We start from the raw sequence: 22253 nt of genomic DNA, 5'->3' as shown, positions 1-22253 counted from the left end.
TCAACTTGGTAAACTCCTCCAGCTCAGCGCGGTTTCCTTTACTAAAATTGACCGACCTTTGCGGGGTAAATCCTGCATTGTGTGATTGCGTGCTTCCAGTATATGCAGTTCTCATATACCAACTAAAACAACTCCAAGGCCCCGTTGCAGAAAGAGTTGCAATCAAACGCAACTCTAAAAATCCTGCGCAACTTGATTTTCAACCAATCAACAGCGCGTATTTGGGACTTGCGATTGATTTTTTGACTTGCGTTTAAACGCAACTCTTTCTGCAACGGACCCCAGGCCGAACAAATCTATTACGTTGTTACCAATGACGTACCTTGGTCGATATGGAGTCGAGTTCGTAGGTGTGACTGTATCGCTTTAAGCGGCTTTCACAATTGCTCGTGCGATTGTTTGCGATCACTTTGTCACAATATTATTATGTTGCACAGAATTGCAACGGCTGTAAGGAGTGAAAGGTGAAATTGTTGAAGGGGCTTTACGTTCGGTCGATGATTGCGACGTGATTCGCTTGTGACCAGGGTCCAGTTTTACAAAAGAGTCTTTGCAAATATAATCATTCGTATATCGCCATTTATTGCAGTGGGCGCCTTTTATTGAAATTGTGATCAACCTTTTGACATGAAATTCATAATATAGATCTCTTCTAATCCATGTCAGATAAAGTATAGGCCAGGGGCGGATCCAGCTTTCGCCAATAGGGGGGCGGACATTTTTTTTACCCATATTTTTCCCTATATGCCGCTCAAAGTTCATTTTCATTTGTTTCTTTGAAGGGGTAGTCTTTACAGTCATCTTAGCTTTATTTTCACAAAACAAATACTGCCATATAGCCCTTATTGAATAGTACGAGAGCGAGCTATTTTTTTCACAGAAAATTTCATGTGTTTTGTCCTGAAAATTGAACATTCTGAGCAATGAATGAGATCGTGAACAAGATGTGTATGTTAACTAAATAATTACCGCGAGCGCGAATCACGAGCATACATTTTAATATACGGTCTGGGGCCCGTTGCAGAAAGAGTTGCAATCAAACGCAACTCTAAAAATCACGCGCAACTTGATTTTCAACCAATCAACAGCGCGCATTTTGGACTTGCGATTGATTTTTTTGACTTGCGTTTAAACGCAACTCTTTCTGCAACAGACTCCTGGCCTGATGGGAAAGAAGACCGTAATGACTGTTTGCAATTATCCATGAAAACAATACATATTTCAATAATCAAATGATGCGAGCGCGAAATTAGGTGATTTGTCCTCGCTAATGACATCTAATTACAAACTGTTCTGAATGCACCTAATTTGTGTCCATTCGTACTAATGTCATCTCTGATGTCTATCTCACGTTTACTAATAGACAAACAACAGGTAATGATAGTAAATGATCAGAAAAAAAATGTAGAAAACTAGCATAAAATTGGCTTCCTCAACATGAGCAACTATGATTTTCTTGCCTTGCAATTATAGTTTCGAAACGTTTTCTTGATAAATAGCTAGAGGACTTTACAATCAGACATTTTGAAAAGGATTTCATAAGTTTTTAGCTAACATTATATATAATGATAATTGTACCCGTAGTTGTAGAACAGGGCAGCCGGGGGGAGGGGGCGGCGGGGGTCCTTGGGTTCCGCGAAATCCCGCCGGGAACCAACAAAAAAACTGAGAAAATTAATAAATATATAAAAGAATAAAACTAACAAATGTCAGCTTGCTGGATGAATGAAAAGTTATTTGTATCCAAGTATCCCCCCAGAGTATACTTGTGGATGGTGTGTAGGCCTATGGTAACTACATGTATATATTTTGAATGAAATATCTCCCCCCCCCCCAAAAAAAAAAAAGAGAGAAAAGAATGAAATTAAGGGTGACTTACGTAGGAACACTTTACAAAAATTAATAAACGCTGACATTTTAGAGAAAAGGGTCACATAACAGGCAAGACATCTTTGCACTTGAGAAAATCATTTGCATTTTTAAGTAAAATTAAAACCTGTCAACCTGTGTGTGGGTGTGAAGGTTATGTTTGAGCGGGTGTGTGTGGGCGCCCGCGTAGGTCTATGTGTGTGTTAATATGTGGAGGCATGTCTTGAGGAGTGGCCAGTTCTCAGGGAGAGGGAACGACATTTTGCCCCTTTTCAGTGAATGTTATAGCTGTTTTACTCTTGATGTTGATTGCACATAAAGAAAAAGCGTTCATGAATGCATTAAAAAAACTATTTTGATATAATGACATTTCCTAATGAAAATCATTTCATGATTTGCTGTTTATCAAATCGCTGTTGAAACATGGATAAAAGAACGATCTGTGGGGAATCATCTGTTCGCGTGCATGAGTGCGTGAATAAAGTAACCTAGACACGTTTGTAAAAACATTACATAATTTGAATTTCAAAAACCTTTCGGAAAATGATTTTCTTGTCTTTTTTCAATAGAGACCCAAGTTACAGTAAATTTCTTCAAAAGATATACTATCACTCTTATAAACAAAGTAACAAACCACAGCATAGTCCAGGGTCCCGTAACACAAAGGTAATAAGCGATTGATCATACGCTTTTTTCACGATTGGTTGCACATTATAGTCAATGCAATCAATCGTAAAGATAGTCTTACACGATTATTGCTAAGCTTTCCGAATGAGGCCTAGGCGACATGACTACTAGGCTATTTCAATTGACTACTGAGAAAGCTTCTAATACATTGCCTGCGTTAAATGCCTGGTTCCACCGGCCGATGGACAAAAAATGTATTCCTAAAGGGCACAGCCGACGTGCAAAATATAGGGGGTGCCTTCATCCAGTTTCATCCCATCCAGAAATGGAAGAACATCGGAAAAGAACGGTTGTGGGTACTATAAGCCAGTATAGTTCCTTTCTGCGCATCAAAAGATTCTATGCATGATTAGAGGAAGGTCATTTGTACTAAAGTGACATGGTGGTTTAAAATCTAATGAGATGAGCACCGACTTTGATGTCTTGATTATTCATATATTCTTTTGAATAGTGGTTTTCATTTACATCCACAAAAAACAACAATGCGTCCACGAACGACTATTTGCCAAGTACATTGTGCAACTTGCTATGATATGCATTCAAAGTAGGAATGCAACGAATACCTTTATAAAGTGTTCATTTGTTTGCTATTCTAGTCACCTGGTCTATTCAATTTCTTCATCCTGCTATGTAAGGCAAGCTTACGTAATATCTTGCTTTGAAATCTGCCTATCATAATGAAAGGTCATGTGACAAAAATTGTCCATGAAGTAACTACGAACTGGTCTATTCCGCGGCGATGTTAAACGTTTGTTCAGCCTAGCTGATGAAAGCGGATGGAAGTGGCCGACAACTCCATTGGGGTTATCGGGGATTTTTCATACTTCATGAATACATCCATTCTACAGGGCGGCCGGATCCAGCCTCTACCAATGGGGGGGGGGGGGGGTCAGCCATATTTTCTCCGATCGGCCGCTCGAAGAGGATTTTTGGTTTCTTTGAAGGGGTATAGTCACTTCTTAGCTTTATTCTTATGAATGAACATGAAAATATGATATCATAATTCTTTATGTATAAGAAGAATTGTAAGAGTAATTACATACATTCATTTAGTTATTTTCTCTTTAACAATATTCCAGAATATCCTGGCAGTAAAGCTTTATTAGGCACTATATTTAATGAAATAAAGTGATTTCTATTATGTCTGCAATTTGCAAAAAAAGATCATGATAGAGAAGGCTACACAATAGGCCGAGGAATTCTATTATTTGAGGCAGACAATTTGGCTTCCTCGGGCAGTGTAAAAGAAGAATAGGATAAGCTATGTTATTTACATCTTGTTGATTTCACTGAGGTCATTCAAGAATGTTTTAGAATTTAATTACTCCCGAAAGAAGGGAAATGTTCTTTTTATAGTGAATACTAGAAGCCTCAGGAATAGTGAATAATTTGTATACAAGTTGGCAGTTTTCTTAAAGGATATCATATATATATATATCCTTTTTAGTAATTCAATTGATGCCTTACCAGCTGATATAGTTTTTGATGACACTCCCTTAGAAAAGGTATTATATTCTAAGTTTCTTGGTGTAATAATTGACAATAAGCTTTCATGGAAGATTCATATCGATAATATTTCTAAAAAGATTTCACGCAACATAGGTATACTAAATAGACTAAAGATCCAACTTCCACCTTCTGCCTTACTATCATTATATTTTTCTCTAACATTACCGTATTTGAAGTACGGCTTACTTGCTTGGGGCAACGCTCACCAAACTATCTTAGACAAACTTATTGTTGCAAAAAAGAGCGGTTAGAATTATTAATCAAGTAGATTTTCGTGCTCATACTGATCCATCTTTGTCTCACCTGCGAAGCAAAGTGAGACTATAGTCGCCGCTTTTCCGACGGCGGCGGCGACGGCGGCGTCAACATCAAATCTTAACCTGAGGTTAAGTTTTTGAAATGACGTCATAACTTAGAAAGTATATGGACCTAGTTAATAAAACTTGGCCATAAGGTTAATCAAGTATTACTGAACATCCTATTAGAGTTTCATGTCACATGACCAAGGTCAAAGGTCATTTAGGGTCAATGAACTTAGACCATGTTGGAGGAATCAACATCGAAATCTTAACCTGAGGTTAAGTTTTTGAAATGTCATCATAACTTAGAAAATATATGGACCTAGTTCATGAAACTTAGACAGAAGGTTAATCAAGTATCAAAACCAAGGTCAAAGGTCATTTAGGGTCAATAAACTTTGGCCGAATTGGGGATATCTGTTGAATTCCCATCATAACTTTGAAAGTTTATGGATCTGATTCATGAAACTTGGACATAATAGTAATCAAGCATCACTGAAAATTTTGTGCAAGTTTCAGGTCTCATGATTAAGGTCAAAGGTCATTTAGGGTCAATGAACTTTGGCCGAATCGGGGGTATCTGTTGAATTACCATCATAACTTTGAAAGTTTATTGGTCTAGTTCATTAAACTTGGACATTAGAGTAATCAAGTATCACTGAACATCCTGTGCGCGTTTCAGGTCACATACCAAGGTCAAAGGTCAATGAACTTTGGCCGAATTGGGTGTATCTGTTGAATTACCATCCTAACTTTGAAAGTTTATGGATCTGATTCATGAAACTTGTACATAAGAGTAATCAAGTATCACTGAACATCCTGTTCGAGTTTCAGGTCACATGATCAAGGTCAAAGGTCATGTAAGGTCAATGAACTTTGGCCATGTTGGGGTTTTTTGTTGAATAACCATCATATCTCTGTAAGTTTATTGGTCTAGTTCATAAAAAGTGGACATAAGAGTAACCATGTATCACTGAACATCTTGTGCGAGTTAGAGTAGTATTCAAAGTCAGCACTGCTGCTATATCGAACCGCGTGATGCAGGTGAGACGGCCAGAGGCATTCCACTTGTTCTATGATAGTAGTATTCTGAAAGTAAAAGATTTATATCTGCTTCAATTAGGTCAATTTATGTTTATGTATACTAACGATTTGTTGCCAAATTCTTTTGATAATATGTTTTTAAGAAATCGCGCAATTCATTATTACCCAACGAGACGATCAGAAGAGTTTCATTTGCCTTTGCTTAGAACTCTCTTCGCTAAAAATATTTATGAAGGTCCAAACCTCTGGAATTCTTTTTCTGATTACTTAAAAAAATCTCCTTTTCTTTATATGTATTTAAAAAAAGATTGAAATTATCGTTACTCTTAAAATACAAAGATTAAGTTATTGTTCCTGCTACGCGCGCACCCATACATTATCTGTCCTGATCATCTGAATGATTTTGCATTATCACTCTTGCTTTCTTTTATTATTTATTCCATACGCGCAGTGTTACCTTATTTAAATATTTAAATTTTAAAATGTTTTATCTGATGCTATGACAATTTTGTTTCGACAGTAATTCTTCAGGGTATGAAATATTTAATTTTCGTTTAAGTTTTGTGCTATAATTTTTTGTTCTTGTTATATGTTTGTGTTTTGTAATTTTGTCTGTCCTATATTCTATTTTACATGTCCGTCTTCGCAGGATTATAGTTACTATAGCATAATAATTGCTATTATAAATATTGTCACCGTTATCATTATTTTTTTTTCTTCTCTTACAAAATCAAGTATTTTTCAACCAACAAATTTGTTTTTATTTTTTTTGTTAATGTTGTATAAATAAAAAATGTTATTTTACTGGGTCCTAAGCAATACAAGCTTTGCTTTTAATTTAGGTTCCCTCACTTTTGTTATCTTTTTTTGACGAATTATTGTTAATTTTTTCGATTTTGTGTAACTATTTCTTGATTGATATGTATTATTGTCATATATGATTTGTTATTGTAAACGAAAGTGGAAAAATAAATTCAAATCAAATCAAATTCAAATCAAAATCAGATCACTTCATCATATCAGATCACTCTATCATATATTATCAGATCAGAGCTGAGAGTTTCACGCCAGACTTTATGTCAAAGTAGACTTTACTTCCACCTGGAATAATGGGAATAATTATCTTCTGTGGAATTATTTACCCGCCATTAATGAACTGTTTGCGGTTACTTTGAGAGAGGAATTCTCAGTTCTCATCGAGATCATCAACCCGTTTAATGAACGCTCTTCAACCCATGGATTGCTGAATTGACTGTTAGTCATCAACAACATCGTCTTCACGGACATTTCAACTCGTTACAGCGACTCTTGTTATTCATCGTGCTTCAACATCAGTTTCATCATCGCCATCATTGTGAACTTTAATTTAAAGAATCTTCGCCAGCCAACTTGGATTTTACTTTGGATTATTATCACAATTTCAAGAGACGTAATATCGATATTTATTTATGTTTTGCATATGACTGTCATTTTCTGTAATAAAAAAAGGGGAAATGAAGTTTAAAATTTTCATTGTTATTTGTTGCAGTAACACCCTATTTATATAATGCGAGCGCGAAGCGCGAGCTATTTTTGAGGCAAATTTTATGTATTTTTTCCTCATATTTTGAACATTCTGTTCAAATGTTTGTTATCTTGAAAAAGATGTGTATGCAAATGAATAATGAACGTGAAGCGCGAGCTGAAATAAACTGATGGAAAAGGTTCCCGTTAAAGACGGCTTGCAGTTAGCCGTGAAGACGTTACATATCTTAAAAATGAAATGAGAGCGCGAAGTGCGAGCTGAAATGTTTTGACAATTTTACCTAAGGAAAGGAAATTCTAAGCATTTTTGTAGCTTAAAAATAACTGGTATATAACTAAACAACTGATGCGAGCGCGAAGCGCGAGCAGGAAATTTCGAGATTTAGACCTGCTGAACGAGACATTCTCTATTCAAGTTTTGTAAATCATGAAAAGGATGAGTTACTGGGGATCTTCCTACATTAATAATGCGAGCGCAGAGCGCGAGCATAAAATTTTTATATAGGTTTTGAACTGATAGAAAAGGGACCTGTTAGTTGGACTGCTTGCACTCAGCCATGAAGACGTTACATTTTTTAACAATCAAATAATGCTAGCGCGAAGCGCGAGCTGACAAATTTTGACATTTTCTACATAAAGAATGCAAAATTTTAATCATTTTTTGTAATTGTGAACAGGATAAGTATATATCTAAACAATATCTAAACAATTGAAATAAATATAAATCTAAACAAGCGCGAAGCGCGAGCGAAAAAAATCGAGATTTAGACCTAAAAACGGGACACTCTTCATGGTTTGTAAATCATGAAAGAATGAGTAATATGGGATCTTTCTACATTAATAATGTGAGCACAAAACCCGAGCAGAAAATTGTTGATATTGTGATCTGAAACTGGATAATTATTTAAATAGAGGACAAGTTGAGTATCTGCATGCGTGTTTCATATTTAGACCTAGAATACATCTTTTATCATGAAAATCAACGCGAGCGCGAAATTAAACTATATGATATTCCGATCTGAAAAAGAGTCAATTTCAGCACTATATTCTAGCACTTTGTAGGAAAATTGTAAGGTGTATATAGATCGTACTTAATAAAGAGCTGATATTTTTCATAATTATTATTTTGAGCTTAGGACATGCATATGAAAATGATGACTATCTTCCTATTCCTCTTGCTAGGCGCGAGATGAAACAAAAGGGACAATTTTATTATTTGATTAATATCTTATTCTTTAATGCCCAACGAGGACGCGAAATCTGATATTATGGCCATTTCAACTGGATATTTCAAGCACTTTTGTGATTATAAATAGAATGCATCAGTTTATATATTTTAACCATTAATGCGAGCGCAAATCGCGAGCCAAAATTTTTGATAAACTGTCATGAAAAGGGGATTTTAAGTAGTTTGTTGAATAATCAATATTGAGACATACATAACTTTCCAATCAAAATGCGAGCGTGCAGCTCTAGCTGATACGTTTTAACAATCAGATTTTATGGAATACACGAAAATAATAGGTACCTGTTAATTAAAAATTTGCGAGCGCGCAGCGCGAGCAGATGTTATTATTCAGACCATAAAAATAACATTTTTACAGAGCACTTTTTCAAAATCTATTTATAAATCACACAAAATAATGAGAGTTCGATTTCCGAGGTGAAATATGTTTTGTATATTAGCTCCAAACTTGATATTTAAATTCCATATTGACCAAGATATGAAAATCACCTAACAGGCAATGCGAGCGCGAGCGAAATTTTATATAGTGACATGAAAGTTTCTTTTTATTTTCCAAGTATTCCCTTCATCTTACTTTATTCACCCGTCTTCCTCCCCTTTTTTCTCCTCTCTTTTCCGTCATTTTTGTCTTTCCCTTTTTCCTTTTTTTTTGCTCCGCCAATAGGGGGGGGGGGGGCGGGCCCCTCGCCCCCCTGGATCCGCCTATGATTCTATGTCCGTGCAACTAACGATGTATAAACGTTCCATGTACCTTATCTTTCCTCCCTCGTTCCACTGTTCAGCTGCAGGGAATATCACTTAAGAGGATGCCCAGAGGATAGCAGAGATGATACAGCGGACGTAAAAAAAAAGACAACGGACATGGAACGTTTGTTGCTCGTATGTGATGTGATTTACATCGTGCACGGCGGAAAGTTTATCCGTTCTTAAAGTTTTGTGCTGCTCAAAACTTTTTTGCGCTGCTCAAAACTTTTTTGCGCGGATGGAATCACAGTGGACAGATGCTCGATGGATAAAGCTTGTGAAACACGTACTATGCAATCAGTTACACAAAGGATGCATAACATTTTCTCTTTGCATCCGTAAATGCAGAGGGACCGGCCCTTCATATAGTGACCCGTTTCCAAATACCAAACATGACTAAACATTTAATTGTTAATCTCTAAATGGGACAAGCTTGCATTCAAATAACATGAATAAACATGGTTATTTCAGTGATTTCAAAAGCAAAATGGCCGAACACTTTATCTGCTCATGCGCAATTTATAATTTCAAAATGGCCTATTGTACATAAATGCATTTGTGATGCTTCTATAAACAGAAAGCATTCCATACGTCATGAATATACCTTAATCTTGTTAAAAAAGAAGACATAGGATTTCAAAAGATTATCGGCCTTATGCCAAAAGGGCCTTAACTGCTTTTGGCCATTCCGAGATAATGGCGTTTATAAAGGTTTTGGCCTCTCTAATAATCAAAAGTTTGTGGTGGTTTTTTTGCTTTTGAAGCCAATTTCGATAAACGTGTTAAGTTATTAAGTTTTACATGAAATGTGTTAAATTTATTATAAAATATTCAGAACCCCTAAAATCGGGTTAAGGCCCTTTTGGCATAAGGCCGACGTTATGTCATCACTTTAATACTACTTTCTGCAGGAAGCCAAAGAAAATACAAGGCTAAATAATACTGCACAAACGGGTAAACATCAGACTGAAAAAAACTTAACATTTACCATTGACGTATAGAAACCCAATAAAGACAGAATACTTGACTTCAAATTCTTAAAAGGGTTTAAGAACTTTATTCTCATTAGGGCAGTCTGGTGCACTTTACAGGATAAAAATGATCCTGAACAGCACTCTGCAAGCACAGAAAAAACAATATATATTCAATTTCATCTTTATATTTCAAACCCATCTGCAACTGTGTTGCTTGTATAGTCATATATCTATGTACAAACGCTGACATGCACTAATACTTTATTCATATTATCTTCAGCAAAATGAAGTCTTGAAACCTTAATATTCAAAATCCTACGAGTTAAATACATCAATTCATATCCCTATGTTTGTAGTACATTGAACACTTAATACTGGAATAGTAAACCAAATCAATCACACTTTTACCCCAATTCATTCATTGCGATATCTATAAAGCTAACATCCACAGTGAAAAGGGGAATTTTTTCATGATGAGGAGAAGTTTGTTTTTATTCAAACATCCGTGAAGTGGCACATGATTATAAATCAAATTTAGATCTCCCAAGGCTGGCTCCTTTAAAGCCACCACAAATAGATAATAGAACTGTATGTAACATTATGCTCTAGTTTTCATCCCACAGGAGTATGGCAAGCCAAAAGTTTCTTGCAATTTTTTTCATGAACTGTGTTGCATAAAATTAAAACATGCTTCAAAAACTTCAAAACCATAGATTGAACAAAAAAAATGATCATATTAGTAACTTAGTTAACTCAAACAGAATAAAGCAGGGCCATGTGAGACTCCTTTCATGTTGGTCTTGAAACAGTTGACATCATGTCAGCATATTCGCTGAAGAATAGGAAGCCGAAGAGTAGGACACTACAGACCGACCACTCCTGTATTAATTTGTGCATGAAAACTTGACAAGTGTATAGGCTCATGCATGCACCCAATTCACTGGCATCTCAAATCTAAATAACCCTTACTAATTAAAAAAAAATGATTGTAAAACTGGGTGGAAGGAGATACATAAATGTAGATAAATACCTTGTTAAAGGACGCAAGCACTGTTGTGAGATTTGAACCCCAACCTTGTGGTTCAAAGTCCGGAGAGTTATCCATTGAGCCACAACATATCTGTCTCTAATGATGTTAAACTGCCGAGGTTATTTAAAATTATTTTTACGGATTTGAAATCCTGAATACATGAAATCATCCTCTGAGCTAGTGGGATTTCCCTGACATGTTACTGAGACATCAGCTGAAATATGTCATCACATTTGCTCTATAATACAATGCTTAAACCCGGCTCACACACTTGTGGTCATCACGCTGTTGTGTACAAGCTCGTACACAGTTACAATGCAGTAACACAAGGTAATGCGAGCTGAAACGAGCCAAGTTGAATTAAAATCAGTGGCAAAACTGCAATGGCCGGCGCAAGCTGCTTGCTGTTGCTCAAAATCACAAGCCTTATTTGTATTTGCCGGTCGCCTCTTGTCTCTTCTTTAACGGATTTCGATTACATTCGGTAGCGAATGATTACAAAAAGTTTAAACTAGCAAGTAAGAACACGATGTCTCTACTTTTGTTAACGCATTGACCTTGTATAAACTTGTTTAAATTCATTGTGTTGTGTTTGACCGTGCTGGCTGAAATTGGGTAATAAGCATTTAGACGAAAGCAGAAAAACTCAAGTGAGCCAGGCTATAGAGCTTGATCATAAAGCTTAAATATACAATTAATCACATTGACATCTAAGTGTAATGTAATCAGTGGTGAAAATCACCAAGCTATGTGTTATGCCCCCCCCCCCCCGTCCTTTCTTCACCTGGGTAAAGAGATGCAAATTTCAAATTCTGTCTAGACCAAGAACATTACCATTGAAGTAGGGTTTAGAACCCTGTACTAAATTTTCAAGAATCCCTCATCTCATCCACTGCACCATAACATTTCTCAAGAGGGAATACATATAATAAAGGAGGCTTTGTAAACTAATTGCAATTAGATGAAAGAGAGTCATGAAAAACAAGTTTATATTCAAAACAAGTCCATCCAATAATTCTACAAGTCACATTCAATGTAACAGGCAACATCACATAATTATTGGAGGACGCAGTAATTAGATGCAACGCAGTTATTACAAGCTCATATTCAGTAGTAATGCCATTCAATTATTAGTTTATTTAATAGTACCTGAGAATGGTCAAAGCTATTCATGTAAGAATAAATACTGGATTGCGAGAATAGAAACAGAAAATGACAAATTAAAGTATTGATTATTTCAGTGAGCCTTTCAATCATCTTGTGTTGGGTAAAGTTCAATTAACACAAAATACACTTTGATTCATTTTACCCTCTTCCTGTGCATAACACAATATTTACCCCATGTTATAGGGACTGACCATATGATTATAATAATCTTTCAATTCCTTTTCCCTCCTCTTCTTGGGGACAATTTATTGCTTTAATTTCTATCAAGAGGCCTACATGGCGCAATAATTTTGCGGGGAAATGTATACAATACATTCAACTCAATATGTATATTAACCGTACAAAAAGATATTTGACATGCTTGATGACCTAGGCATGAAATAGATGATCGGTTCAGACTAAAAACTAAAGGGGTCTGAAGGCCAATGTCTTAGAGTAACTTGGGTCAAAATAAAATGAGAGAGGTAGAAAACATTGAATTCAACCCCCCTGCCACCTACATTAAATATGTCAGCCCTCACACTATAAACGAGGAAAAGCACATGCAGCAAGCCGGAACATTCAGATTAGCCAAATAATTGAAGGTGTAAGTCATGTTTGACACACAATATTTTGCCCTTGGCATGAGGGGCCCCGTAACACAAATGTTAGCGATTGATCGTAAGTTTGATTTTCCACAATTGATTGTAAATTGTTTCAATGCAATTATGCATAGAGATATTCTTCTACGATCATTGTTAAGCATTGTGTTAAAGGCCCCTGAACATTTAAACATGCAGAAGTATTGGATTGGCAATGCGCAACAAACTCTTCTTCCCATCATTTGTCTGATATGAGTGTTCCGACGCCACCGAGTCCATGCATGGGGAAAAGTCCCAAATCTTCCCTTGTTTGTTCCTCTCGTGCCTGCTACGGTAAGATCTAATGATGGCGTAGTGTGTGTTTATTTCATGAATCTTTCTCGATAGATCCTGTTGAACTGCTCTAAGAAGATAAAGGTGAGGACGGTGTGTGGACCCAACCGAGTGTAGTATGGAGTGAAGCCCTTCCAGAGACTAAAGAATCCCTCACTCCGTATGGTACGTGCCAGAACATCCTAAGGGAAAACCATGAAAAAGACAGGATAATATCTACAATTAAAAAGATAAATGCCAGTTTTGGTAACAATTTCAAAAAGAATTCGCACAGAATTCAATAAAATGACTACCCAAGTGTCTGCATTCATGAATAAATGCAAAATATGGGCAAAAGATTCTGTAAAAAAATATTGCTGAGGAATAAACAAACCAAGCAAGACATCTCACCAAAAGGTCAGGATTTTTTCAAACAATAATAATCCACTGTGTTGGTAATCTTTAGAATGATCGTTTTTCAGCATAGCTTTTATGATTTTACAAAGGTCAGTTAATGTTAATCTAGATGTGGATGATAATGTGTTTTTTTTTCTCATGAAAACAGTGTTTACTGCAGCTACTTTGTTTATCAATAAAGCTAGGTATACAGGTGACACAAACACAATTGGAACTTCAAACCTCTTTTATCCTTCGATGCAACTTTGTCACAATTTTCATTTATTGTCATTCTTTTATCAAAAGTTCAAAACCAACTTTAGGACCAGTTCAACTTTAAGACATTGGTCTTGTGAGCAATATTAGAGGCACAAATGGCCAGCTGCAGTTCAATATCTCAATATCGGTTAACCAGCTTTAGGACCAGTTCAACTTTAAGACATTGGTCTTGTGAGCAAATAGAGGCATTAATGGCCAGCTACAGTTCACCATCTCAATATCAGTTAACCAGCTTTAGGACCAGTTCAACTTTAAAACACTGGTCTTGTGAGCAATTAGAGGCATTAATGGCCAGCTACAGTTCAATATTACTGTTCTGCCTCCTGCTTCAATGCCGGCATGATGTGGGGAGGTCTGGGAGAGTTCTGTCCAGGATAGAGCGTCGATGAGTGCTGGTGACTGTACTCAAGATAACTACAAGGCATCTACACACGGATCTACTCGCACCATGCAGGCCAGGGTTTTAAATGGAATAGGTGCCTTATAAATTACATTAAAAGCAATTTTCTATTGTAATTGCAGATTTGCTACTTAAATTTCAAGTCCACCCCAGAAAAATGTTGGTTTGAATGAATAGAGAAAAATCAAACTGGCATTACGCTGAAAATTTCATCAAAATCGGATGTAAAATAAGGAAGGTATGGCATTTTTAAGTTTCGCTTATTTTTCACAAAATAGTGATATGCACAACTCAGTGACATGCAAATGAGTCAATCGATTATGTCCATCACTCACTATTTCTTTTGTTTATTATTGTTTGAATTACACAATATTTCATTTTTTACAGATTTGACAATAAGGACCAACTTGACTGAACCATATAGTACTAAACAATGCTAATTGTACATGTTCAGGAAGGAATAAATCCTTGTGTCACTTGACGATGGGGAGAAAATTAGAGTATTTCATATAATAAAATACAAAAGAAATGGTGAGTGGATGACGTCATCAGTCTCCTCATTTGCATAACGACCAGGATGTGTATGTAACTTTTTTGTGAAATTAAGCAAAACTTTAAGAGTCATAACTTTCTTATTTTACATCCAATTTTGATGAAATTTCAGTGTTACATGTATGCTTGTTGGATTTTTCTCTTTTTATTCAAACAAACTTTTTGTTGGGGTGGACTTGTCCTTTAAATCAATTTAAGATTTTTGCAACACCTCATGAGTATTTCTGAAACCCCTTCCCTAAATACCTCTAGATGTACTTACAATAGCACCCTTGTACTCAGGCTTTCCGTCTATTATCCTCATGTTTTGAATTCTGTGATAAATAGAAAATAAAAAGAGAGTTAAAATTACCAACCCAGCACCATCAAGAAAAGATGCCATTCATCTATCATGCCTAATGAAGGAGCTGTAACTTATTTTGTATTTTCTGTACTATATATCTTGTTTATTTATTCATGTTTCTTCCTTTCCTCCATTCCTCCCCCTCTCCCTTTCATCCATCCATCCATTCATTCATCATTCCATCCATCCTTCAATCCATCCATCCTTCCACTCACCCACCAACCCATCCATCCATCCATCTATCCATCCATCCACCCACCCACTCATCCATCCACCCACCAACTCATCCATCCATCAATCCATCCTTCAATCAATCCTACCATCCATCAATCAATCCTACCATCCATCCATCAATCCTACCATCCATCCATCTATCCACCAATCCATCCATCCATTCATCTATTATTCTTTATGATTGGATCCTAACTCCTTTTAGAATACAAGAAGAATTGGGCCATTTTCATCATGCCTCCCTCAATTGGAGATGTGATCAACTTAATATAGACACAATATAACTGCGAAACTTATCAAATTTTTGAGAATTTGTTACTATTTTATTTGTATGATTTCTCTACATTCACTCCAATAAACTAAAAGTCAATGTGAAATGCCCATTTAATGTGCCCCTTCCCACAAACAAACCTTGTTTTTGCAATATCGACGGGCATGGATGCAATAGTGGTGACCAAACCGCTGATCATACTTGCTCCAAAATGACATAGAAGGTTATCTTGGAAGTAACCTAAACAAAACAAAATTATGTCAAGGATACAATCATTACTACTCTTAAAAAACAAAAATAAATGGACGTGATCAAATCATTATTTAGACAAACAAAATAATTACATCTTGAAGAAGTCATTACAGGGTGATTAGAAACCATAGGCAGTTATGTAAAAAATGACATTGGAGATATATGAGAATAGTAAGAATGTAATTATCCATTTATAAGAATGTTATTAAGCATTGTTTTTCCAAAAACAAATTTCGTAAACATTCATTAGAGATCATTGTTCTTGTATGGTTAAATTTTTTATCAATAATTGGCAAATCAGGCTGCCTTTCCAATCAAGAAAAACATTCATTTGGTTCTCTACACATCTTATCATGGCCTATTGTGTGACAGATACAGTCAATTGTATAATTTACCCTGGCTATTCCGACGCCTACGAAAATGGGGAGGGGTGACTTATTGGACCCCCCTTATGATCTCCGTAGTTAATCGCGACGAAAATTGGCATGCGCATTACCCATGGCATAATCTACAAAACTATAAGATCAAATGCTGCACAAAATTAATTAATCATGCTACATGTAATTTATACATAAAATGAATTCGCTCTAAATAACTAAATACCGGTAATGCCCCTCAAACGCTTTTGGTTCACAGCCTCTTTATTAAGGAATCTGATCAAATGTACATGAAAAAATTTAACATCACAAACATTTTCTTATGTACTTTATTTTTTTCTAAATTTCTTATGTATTTCTGTATTTTTTTATTTTTGTTTATTATTGTTTTACAATGGAAATTATCTGGGACATACACAAGAAGAAATTAATTATTTCATTCGGTAAAAGGGAAAATACTGATAAATTCATGAATTTTTTCTAAAAACACTATTTGCATTGGATTTGTACACAAATTCACGTCTTTGAGCAATTTTGGTCTGCATGCTCTGACCAAATGTTGCGTAATTTTGGAACCGCGTACCCGGGAGTCGCAATTTTGGTCTCAAAAGTTTGGCGAGACATGAAAGCAAAAAGTCAGCAAGCGAAGTGGTAAAAAAATATTGCACCCCAGTCTTATTAGGGTCAAGTGTATGTCTTTTCTGTGGCAAACTAGATCCAGAAATTCTGATCAGTTGTAAATACTGATCATACATATATTTCTTTATGTTAAATGGCTACATGTAGGTCACAGTTTCAGAAAGTAATTTGAAATAACAACCATTTTCATTACTGATCTGTAATTTCTCTAATCTTATGAATTACCAAGTATTGGTTGCCCCTACTCGTGTTTCTAAAACAGTTATTCTTAATGTATACTGAAAATGAAAATATAACTGAAAACTTCTGCAAATTCATAAATACCAAGGGGGAGTCCTTTTCTTTTTTCCTTTCCATGCCTTACATGTAGATTTATGTGTATTATGTGATGCATCAATCTTCCATTTGAATGTATTTCCATGTTATTTCATTTTTTTTTCATAATAACCTATGAATAAAGTCGCTGATTAAATGAGAAAAATACAAAAAGTACAAACATTAAAAATAAAACTCAGAATAAACATTTTGTAAATTACTACATGATGTTCATACCTATAAGAAATACCTAAAACTACATGTACATTATAATTGAGATTTGATTCATTTCCATTCACAAAAATACCATCAAAGTAAAAACAGACAGTTGAATATCATAAAGTACTAAGCCAACTGTGATGATATATATGAATTTGAAAAAAGAAGATAAATAAGGGCTGAGAGAAAAAAAATCAATTGGCTTTGGCTAGTATAGGTACATGTAAGTAAATAGAAGATGGATACGCATATGACTGACCTGTTCCTAGTAGGAACTGTTTTGCCTGTGAGTAGGAAGCAAGTTGAGCTGCATTGACAACCATCGCCCTGGCAACGGTTGGACCACACCCCTACAGTAATGAGAAGGTCAACAAAAAGAGACAGGGAGGGGGTGAGAGAGGAGGAAGTCAGAAGGGGGGGGTAGAAAGAGATGTGAAAGGAAAGCGTGAGGCCAAGGTGGCGAAATCAAGATGGATAAATCAAGAAAGATAGGAGACACAGAGAGATATGAAAATAGAAAGCAAGAGAGAGAAGGGAGATTAAGTAATGAGGGCAAAAGAGGGTAAAATAATTGCAATTATGCCTTTAATGTGGAAAATCCAGGACAAATTTGCTTTCAATCAAATGGTAGTATTTCAGTACCTTATGATTTTCCCACGAGCACAGTTCTCATGAAAGAGGGCCTAGATATTCATGTTTTATACTAATATAGAAGAATGGTGATAAATGTGTAAATCTAATTTGGACAGCAGATAAAAAAACAAGATTATCATCCCAAGAAGATATTTCAATGTATACAGTATAATAACCTCTGTGACCTTTTAACTTTCACCTTGTTACCCTGAACATAATAATATCTCCACTCCTTTATGCACTGTTAGAACAAATTTGAAGTCGGTCCTTCAAATTATTTTAAAGATATTGTGTGAAAAACAAACAGGACAGATGGACATATTGACAGATGACCCAAAATGAAATGCCTCTGCCAACCACATAGAGTGGGTGGAGGCCTACAAATTATCTGGCCCGTATTCTGAAGTCGCGTTTAACTTAAACTCAGGTTTAAAGTTGTAGTTTAAGTAAGGGAAGCCAAAAGTATCAAAATTGTATTAAGTTATGTTTCTTATGTTTACTGTGCTCTTTCCCGATTCATCGATGGAGAAGACAATTATCTATTTATACTTCCAAGACAATTATGAATGATTTGATAGCCAAATGAGCTGAAGTATGATGTCTCTACTGTAAGTGATTTATGTAACAATTGGCTTCCCATACTTAAGCTACAACTTTAAACCTGAGTTAAAGTTAAACCAGACTTCAGAATATGGGCCTCTGTCTTTATTTACCTCAACATCAACAAGAATGATGAAAAAAGGCTTACCCGCCAAAGTGTTACTAGACCTTCTTCTCTCGTGATTCTAGCTAATGCATTGAAGACACTTGTGTAGCCTCTCCTCTCAGCTACCGGTAGCCTGAAAGTATAGAAAGGAATTAGAGTGTAAGAGTCATTCTTGCTAAGGTATTGAAAACATTTGTGTAGCATCTCTCTCCTCTCAGCTACCGGTAGCCTGAAAGTATAGAAGGGAATTTGAGTGAAAGAATTTTGAGTGTAAGGTTTTAGAGTGAAAGGAGACCAGAGTGTCAGGAGACCTTTTTCTCTTGTGATTCTAGCTTTACGCAATAGCCTCTCCTCTCAGCCACTGGTAGCCTGAAAGTATATAAAGGAATTTGAGTTAAAGAATTTTGAGTGTAAGGTTTTAGAGTGAAAGGAGACCTTCTTCTCTTGTGATTCTAACTTTAGGCATTAGCCTCTCCTCTCAGCCACTGGTAGCCTGAAAGTATATAAAGGAATTTGAGTGAAAGAATTTTGAGTGTCAGGTTTTAGAGTAAAAGGAGACCAAAGTGTAAGGAGACCTTCTCTTGTGATTCTAGCTTAGGCATTAGCTTCTCCTCTCAGCCACTGGTAGCCTGAAAGTATAGAATGGATTTTACATGGAAAAGGGTTCATCTGCTTGGTGTGAGAATATCAGAAAACATTCTTTTTGCCAAAATCAAGAAAGTTACATGTCTTTTGTATGCTCTCATTTCCAAGCATGAAAGCATCATCAGACCTTCTTTGGTGATGTGTCGTTCCTGAAGCAGCCAGACGAAGCATCAGAATGTGACCAAGTCACATCATGCTAACATGATGGCATTATGAAAAATGTTGCAAAATTTTGCAACATGTCTTCATGAGGTTTTACAAAGAAATAAAGAACATAAAAACAGAGAATTCCTTGAATGCTCGAGCACCCGATAAGAGTAGCCGTGCTAAAGCCAGGGTAATATCATGTGGTGCTCAGAAACATTGTATTAAATGGTATGTAAATGTTGCATATTATTATTTTCTTTACTTCATCTATACATGAACTACATTTTTAAATTTCACTTGGTGCAACATTGTTAACAGGGATCATTTTTAAGGTTACAAAAATGTGTTAGTTTGTCTCTTTGTATCATTATCAATTCCAATTTGTACTTCTAATTTGTACAACACTCAATGTATAATTTAAAAATAAATCTTAATATATTAAATCTTTGTTTCCTACTGTTAGTTCAATTTGAACAGGTTAGGTCTGCACATTCAATTTCTACTACACTTAGGTATAGCAATATGACCTACTTGTAGTATTCATTTGTATCACTCTTTCGAGTGTTTAGAATTTTTGTCAAAGAATTGATATAAAATGAAGTGAATTGTTACGTTACCCACCTGCCGTCTGATGTCATTCTTATTAGTGATATTTCAGCTGGAGTTCCAACAAAAGCACCTATTGCTCCTGATACCATGCCTACAACATGTAAACACACACACAAGCATCAAGTGTGATATATACAGAAATATTGACCCCTATGAAAGGCATTAGTCTTGATTATGAGATGACAAAATGGAATTCAATCATACAGTTACATGTAGGTAAATGTATAAGTGTACATGACAGGTTATTCACTTTGCCTCCAACATGTAAAACACACACAAGCATCAAGTGTGATATATATTCAGAAATACTGACCCCTATGAAAGGCATTAGTCTTGATTATGAGATGACAAAATGGAATTTAATCATACAGTTACATGTAGGTAAATGTATAAGTGTACATGACTGGTTATTCACTTTGCCTACAACATGTAAAAACACACACAAGCATCAAGTGTGATATATACAGAAATATTGACCCCTATGGAAGGCCATAGTCTTGATTATGAGATGACAAAATGGAATTCAATCATACAGTCACATGTAGGTAAATGTATAAGTGTACATGACAGGTTATTCACTTTGCCTGCAACATGTAAAAACACACACAAGCATCAAGTGTGATATATACAGAAATATTGACCCCTATGAAAGGCATTAGTCTTGATTATGAGATGACAAAGTGGAACCTAATCATACAGTTACATGTAGGTAGTTGTGCAAGTGTACATGACTGGTTATTCACTTTGCCTAAAGTGTAGACAAATACTAATGAACAGCAACAATGGTGCTCAAAAGTTTTAGATAGTTCTGAAGTCAGTGGTGATCAAATTTTACTTTCAATAAGGTTGTTTCTTTAGCCTTGCTGAATCTTGTAGTACTGTTGTCTACATTTTAACAGCTATGTAGGAGTGTATTTTGTGGTGGGGTTCACAAACTTTGCAGCACAACTGTATAGGATGTCATCGGCAAAGTACATGTATATCAGCCATGGTTTTTGAGATGAGGATGGTTTATGAACAATGATCCAAATCACTGTCCTATCAAGCAAAATTGTACATGTATCATTTGCTTGGGCATTAGAGTAATTATCCACACATTTTCGGCTTTGGAACAGTCCCAAGGCTCTGACCTACATGTATGCCTCGGATTCAAACTTGTGTTCAAACTGTTTCAAAGGTAAGAGTAATTACCAATACCTTCAATGGCATATACTACTTGTATTACACAGGCTCTTGATATGGCCTCCACTTCTACATGTATATCATTCATTAAATATCATTACAAATTCATTCTAAGGGCAAGGTCAGTTTATACCCCTTTAGACCTCCGAGTCTGAAACATCACTTTTGTCGGGGGGGGGGGGTGGAATGGTTAGCTCAATTGTTACTGATACCCTAAAATATTACCATGCCATATATTTAACTCTATGGCCCATATTCTGAAGTCAGGTTTAAAGTTGTGGTTTAAGTATGGACAGCCAATTGTTACATACCGGTAATCACTAACAGTAGAGTTTCAGCTCTGTGGCTCTCAAATCATTCATAATTGTGTAGGAAGTATAAATAGATGACTGTCAGTTTCAACATTCATTTGTGCCAGCAACATATTTCTCCAGAGTCAAGTTTGCTTTATTTGTTTACGCAGGTACCTAAAAAATGTACATGTAGTATGCACACAATGAGATCAAAATGCAGACCTTTAGAAACATAACGAATAAAGAAAATATCCAAAGTTCCAAACACATTTTTTCATTATATTTTCCTCTGAATTTAATTCAGAAGGCACAGAATAAAGAGCTGAGATTCCATTTGAATAATGATGGTTAACTATTTATTTCAACTCTGATGTCCATTCACTCACCTATTCCTGCCTTTAATAAAAATGGTGGAGGTTTTCCATCAGAACTGCATGGAAAAACAAACAGAATCATAATCAAACTTGGTTGACAGATCATGTGCATTGCCTGTTTTTCTACGTGTAGGTCCCAAGTTATCAAAGGGACGTCACTCCGAAATGTTAATAGCCGGTGTACACTGTATGCCAAGGAAAGTTTGGCAAGCCATTTTATGACTTAATGATCCTATTACTTGGGCTTGATATCTGTTACTATGATTCTTTTTAACTACACAACAGAATGTCTTGCAACAAATAATGATTTTTTGATCAAGAATTGTATTCCTTTATAATTATATCAAGATTAAAATGATGTTAAAAAAACGGATGAAATAGCTATCCATAGGTATGCCAGCGTA

The 22253-nt window shown here is 35.7% G+C and overlaps 1 protein-coding gene across 1 annotated transcript in view; it reads right to left on the bottom strand.

Annotated features, from left to right (window-relative positions):
• Window positions 1-9961: 9961 nt before the first annotated feature.
• LOC121427993 (mitochondrial 2-oxoglutarate/malate carrier protein-like) overlaps window positions 9962-22253 on the bottom strand; it is a 37204-nt gene continuing 24912 nt past the window's right edge. Inside the window, exons 5-11 of the mRNA XM_041624571.1 lie at window positions 21862-21905; window positions 20013-20091; window positions 18642-18732; window positions 17520-17610; window positions 15599-15698; window positions 14876-14927; window positions 9962-13189 (exon numbers count right to left, since the gene is read on the bottom strand). Coding sequence (XP_041480505.1) covers window positions 13037-13189; window positions 14876-14927; window positions 15599-15698; window positions 17520-17610; window positions 18642-18732; window positions 20013-20091; window positions 21862-21905 — 610 coding nt within the window. The 3' untranslated portion in view covers window positions 9962-13036. The remainder of the gene's footprint in view (window positions 13190-14875; window positions 14928-15598; window positions 15699-17519; window positions 17611-18641; window positions 18733-20012; window positions 20092-21861; window positions 21906-22253) is intronic.

The sequence above is a fragment of the Lytechinus variegatus genome, chromosome 14 (assembly GCF_018143015.1).
Source record: "Lytechinus variegatus isolate NC3 chromosome 14, Lvar_3.0, whole genome shotgun sequence".
Classification (NCBI taxonomy): Eukaryota; Metazoa; Echinodermata; class Echinoidea; order Temnopleuroida; family Toxopneustidae; genus Lytechinus; species Lytechinus variegatus.
The sequence above is the reverse complement of the archived record's forward strand: the minus strand, read 5'-3'. Positions and strand labels throughout refer to the sequence as shown.